Source organism: Notothenia coriiceps, unplaced genomic scaffold, assembly GCF_000735185.1.
Source record: "Notothenia coriiceps isolate Sejong01 unplaced genomic scaffold, NC01 NC01_scaffold00015057, whole genome shotgun sequence".
Taxonomy (NCBI): Eukaryota; Metazoa; Chordata; class Actinopteri; order Perciformes; family Nototheniidae; genus Notothenia; species Notothenia coriiceps.
This window is the reverse complement of record NW_011347758.1, coordinates 587-5,795: the sequence shown is the minus strand read 5'-3', so window position 1 is coordinate 5,795 and position 5,209 is coordinate 587. Positions and strand designations below refer to the sequence as shown.

At 41.5% G+C, this 5,209-nt stretch overlaps 1 protein-coding gene across 1 annotated transcript; it reads right to left on the bottom strand.

The window, feature by feature from the left end:
- Window positions 1-429: 429 nt before the first annotated feature.
- LOC104948773 (protein ECT2-like) lies at window positions 430-4,846 on the bottom strand (the record flags this gene model as incomplete). The annotated part of the gene is made up of 5 exons (XM_010775000.1): window positions 430-591; window positions 2,211-2,289; window positions 2,991-3,072; window positions 3,181-3,277; window positions 4,736-4,846. Coding segments are annotated over 5 exons (531 nt in total), but the record flags the coding sequence as incomplete, so codon positions are not given.
- Window positions 4,847-5,209: the final 363 nt, after the last annotated feature.

The window sequence follows — 5,209 nt, the reverse complement described above, 5'->3', positions numbered from 1 at the left end:
GCTGTTCAGCTAGAGAATCAGTGCATGAGAAGCGAAACGGAAGTGGGGGGCGTAAACAAACGCTTTAAGAAGGCACGAAGAATGTCTTCCACAAGCAACACTGATAGCTCCAGTACCGCACGAGACATGTTTTCGATGGACGAGAGTGAAAATGGAACGCACACGCTATTTGTTGTTTGTTTATAATCACGTAGTCTGTTCTTCTTCTCTGTTTTCCGGTTGTTGTCTCTTTTGAATGACGAATACACACTACCGCCGCCTGCTGGTAAGGAGAGTTATTGCCGCTCACGCATGCGCAGTTCGTACGTGCTCGGCTGAAGTCTTTGCGCTGTGTTCACGTGCGACACATGGCCAAGACGCAGGAGAACACGCCGACGCAATAGTCGGCGTCGGCGAGTTTTCTGGTGACTGCTTGGTGTGTCTGGGCCTTTAGATTGTCAAATGTTTATTGGCGTTTGTGTGCATTCTCACCTCGAGGCAGTCATTGAAGAGGAAGAGTGTGACATGTTCCCCGCGATCACAAGGCTGGTCTCCCAGGGCGATGGTTTCTACTCGATAAACCAGGCTGCGGTGGGAGGACAGCAGGTTGGCCTGCAGAGAGCACAAAGAAAGTTAGAGGGAAATGTGGAAAAAGGTGGCTGAAACAAAGAGAGATTAGGGTGGAAAAGGGAAAATAAAACAGGAGCAGTGAGGATGGTGACAGTTGCGGCAAGAAGTATCAGCCAAGAAATTAGCCCGATGAAAGGAACATACTGCACAACATCAGAAAAGGGTGCAAAATAATTACGATTGCAGCCCACAACGTCTACCTACTACCCAACCAGACCAAAAGTCCCTAATATCTAAGTTACAGCCCGAAGAACAGAGAGAGGCGAGTCAGGATAGCTTAACCAAAACAAACATTGACCCAAGAACAGTGGAGCTACCAGCTGCTCCGGTCTGTCCGGTCAAAGGTCAATTAAATGTCTGAAATACGACTCAAGAGGGTCGGACACATTTAGAGTTGTTCCAGACCAACTAGCGGGGAGTGGGAGTTATTAAACCTCCAACAGAAACTCTGCATTGTTCTTGACTTAACCAGCCGTTAAAGCTCAAATTGGAAAAAAAATATTTACAAAAAAATAAATTAAACAACACTGAATATTTGTCCAAGAGATGCTGATTCTAAACTGTGGTTACGTAAAGTTACTGCTAGAGAGAGGATTTCCTCGAAGCTTGCTGCTGTATTATCACCCTCCACCTTAGAGAAGAAGCTCTTTTGGCTGAGAGTGTGACTACAGAAGGAGATCACTGTCACTGATGCCCCTTTCACACCAACGCGTTTTCAGGGCCGGCTCGGAGCTAGAGCCTGAAAAGTACCGTTTTTTTCTCTTCACACCGCAGCGGCGCCGCCTCTTAGCTCCGGAATCCGGTTCGTTTCCAGCTCCAAAAAATTGTCGGTCTAGCAAGCAAGATTCCGGAACTAAGATGCGGTGCCGCTTACGTCTCTCTTACGTCGAGGCAAGGGCATGAGCAGGATCAACCTCCTGAAGACCGCAAAGTCGTTCCTTGTAAAGTCGTTCCTTGTAAAGTCGTCCCATGCCTTCCATTTAGTTTCGTAAGAGCATAATCAAAGCGAACAGCGCTTCAATACAATCGGCCATTGTTGTTCGTGTCGATGTGAGGGATTTCCGCACGGTTTGGTTTTTATGAAGCAGGCACGTAAACGGTTGCGTCATGACGCAAACGATGAGGCAATGACGCAGTACCACCCCGGCTCTGTGTGGTGTGAACAGAGCGGGAGCAGAAAAGGGAAACTGGAGCTGAACCAGAAAAGCTCTAGTACGGAACTAGAATTGGAAAAGCGCTGGTGTGAAAGCCGCATGAGTGGGAGTGCGCAAGGGTTGGTTTGAAATTGGGCCTGAAACTGCTCTGTGCCTCCATCCCTACAGAGTGGTTGTGTGACTTATTCAAACTCATCAATACATGCCATCGGGTCCTGCTGATCCTCTCTGGCGTACACATCTCTACTATTCGTCAAAAGAGTAAATTATGATCTATATCTTAAATTATCAATAAAACAGTCTAGTCAGACATGGGTTAAAAATAATCTTCAGTGTGTCTGAGCATGTAATACACGTACATATCCAACTATTGCGGGGCTGATCTATTTCGACGCAGTTGGTCGACAACACCACAGATAAATGGAACAACATGGATCTTTAACTTACAGGACAGCCGTCGACTTCATAGACCACATCAAAGATCTGCTTCTGGCCTTCAGTCTTCCTCTTGTCCTCATTGATGTGACTAGTGGGGAGGAAAGGAGGGGGGTTGGAAACATTTAAGAACATTTTGTAATTTTTAAAGTAGTACTGAAGCAGCAATTTGCATCATTTGTTTTAGTCATTGACAACATCAGGTCAGGGACTACAGATGAAAAATAGCCTGTTAGATAATCTTCTAATGATAATGACGCTTTATTTATACAGCACTTTTCATACAGTAGGTGCAGCTCAAAGTGCTTTTAAAAAATGGCACAAATCAGAAATTAAAACAGAGAACAAGAAATTCACCTCAGATCAGATGTTAAGACCTTTATGGAAACATGCAGCATGGCAACATAACATAACATTTTAACAGTTTAAGAGAAACAAGGAGGTAAAAGCTAGGATACAAAAAATGTAATAAATATTGATCCCTCTCGGAAAAATAAAGGAACACAAAAGACAAAAATAAATCAATACAATAAAATATAAACATTTATAAAATACATATATAATAAATAATAAAATAAAAACGTAATACTAATGCAAACTGTCCCTGTCAAATACATCTTCAATTAAAGTCACTTGTTTCTTGTTAAATCTTGGCTCGATAATGGTCAATTATTGAAGTAGAACCTATACAATGTTCAAGCTTTAGTATGATAGGAGAGTGTTCAGATGAGGGGTTCAGATATTTCTGTCTGTGATCATCACAAAAGAAAGGGTAAGGTCACGGCAACTCACGTCATGACTTCTTTCAGAGACTCGATTGCTTTATCCAGCTTTTCCTTGTCTGGGTTGTAATCTGGCGTGTGCTTCTTTATGTCTGCAATGGAGGAAGAAAAAAGGGAAACGTTGTGTGTGTGTGTGTGTGTGTGTGTGTGTGTGTGTGTGTGTGTGTGTGTGTGTGTGTGTGTGTGTGTGTGTGTGTTACCGTTAAGAAGGAGGGCCACACTTGGCAGTCTCTGTACAGGTCTGATGAGCAGCTCCACCAGGGTCTGCCTGCCACACTCTGGCTTGCACTGGTTGATCTGAAAAAAAGGATATATTATTGTAATAAGAAGTGTCTGTATAAACCTCAAATACACATTTAATTGGGAAATAAAAATGTGCAATGCACGCTGACCATCAGCATGGAATGGTGTTATGATGACGTATTTTTGTAGGCAGAAGTATCACAAAAGCTCCCTCAAAAAAATCTCCATTACATTTAAGAATATTGCATGTAAATAAGATATTTGGTAATTACATGTTTTTTATACTTCCATGTAGCATTCAGAAGGATAATCTTCACATATCAACACTACTTTAAAGAGTTCTGAAGTGCTAATGCCTCTGCTAGAAGTTAAAAGCTAACTGGACTACATTGTGGTCGCATGTTTTTGCATTACCCCTGCTAAGCTAAAGGTGGCTAATGTTTGGCATGATGACATTTTGTATTTTCATTAAATCCCTTGTCAGCAAATGCTATTTTGATGACACATAGAAGCTTCAGACCTTCACCAGTGTGGTATTTACTGATGTATTAGAGGTCGTACAACAAAACGTGAAGGACTCTTAAGCTTGTGTTTATCACCGACCCCATTACATGGATCCAACCAAATTACCTTTTAAAAATGTTGCGCAAGTGATCTGGAAGTGGAAAACTGCTTACTCATTACTGGGTTTTAGAACTCATTCCTGCACCACTCACAGATCAATTCACTGCTAAAAATATTGATATTGATGAATTATTATAAAGGACTCTTGCTCCCTTCAAGTCATCCAAGGTGATCCTATCATATCAAACAATCAACCAATCAAAATACTTTATTGATCCGAGGGGGAAATTGTGTTTTGTGACAGTTCAGCACAAAATAAGCTTACAGGAGCTATCCTCCATAACAACTTAAAGGACGCCTGTCATTTAGGATTGATTTTTCCTGAAAATAAGTGCTATATCAGTGACACTGTGACAGCGTTACTGTACACCTCAAGTATTGTCAAATCTTGGTCTTGAACATGCTTACTTATAAACCTATCACAGGAAATCAGTGTTTCCTGTGAGTAATTCCGCTGGGAAGAACGTTTTTTTCCCCCAATATCCTACAAAGATTGTGAAGACTGGGTTTGTCCTTTACATGACTTTCCTAAAGAAACTTGATTGAAGACACCAACTGAAACATGTTAAGGCACTACACTTTCCTATAGAATGGTGCAGTACTTTATAAAGAGATAGGGATCAAAAAGACTTTTACCTCAAGAACAACAGCCAAAATGTCTAAAGTAATGGCATAACCTGGGACAAATGACAACTAAACAATCAATCATTTTCAGACATGATGACAAGGCTAGAGTGTGTGCGTTGATGTGAAGAAGTGACATAAAGGTACAATCGTCCTATCTATTTTTCTCATTTCAACCCCTTGCAGGTCTCTTGTGCAAGATCTGTCTTTACATGACACCAACCTGTCAGGCAAACAAGCACGGAGTAGCTGCAAAGGCCATACCTTGAGGAAAGCGTGGAAGCGTGGCTTTTGTTTTTCACAACGAACAATCGTCTCCTTGCTCATTTCAAAGAAGTTGACAAAGGGAGGGTAGGCCTTCACCATATCGTTAGACTGGAAAGACAGAAAAAGAGGACAGGTCAGAAGATTCACACACAGGGGGAGGGAAAACAAAAAAATCACAATTTGGATTGTTTCAAACCAGTGTCTAAGGAATCATTTGCAATTCCACAATACTCATTACATTAAATTACATTGCATTTAGCTGACGCTTTTATCCAAAGCGACTTACAATAAGTACATTCGACCGGGAAGATACAAACTTGAAGAAAACAGAATCATATAAGTACATCAGGTTTCATAGAGCCAAACATTTCAAGTGCTACTCAACTGGCTTTAGATAAGCCAGTCCTTTATTAGTATATAAGTGCTTTGTTAGTAATTCTATCGCTCAAATTGGAGTCGAAAGAGATGAGT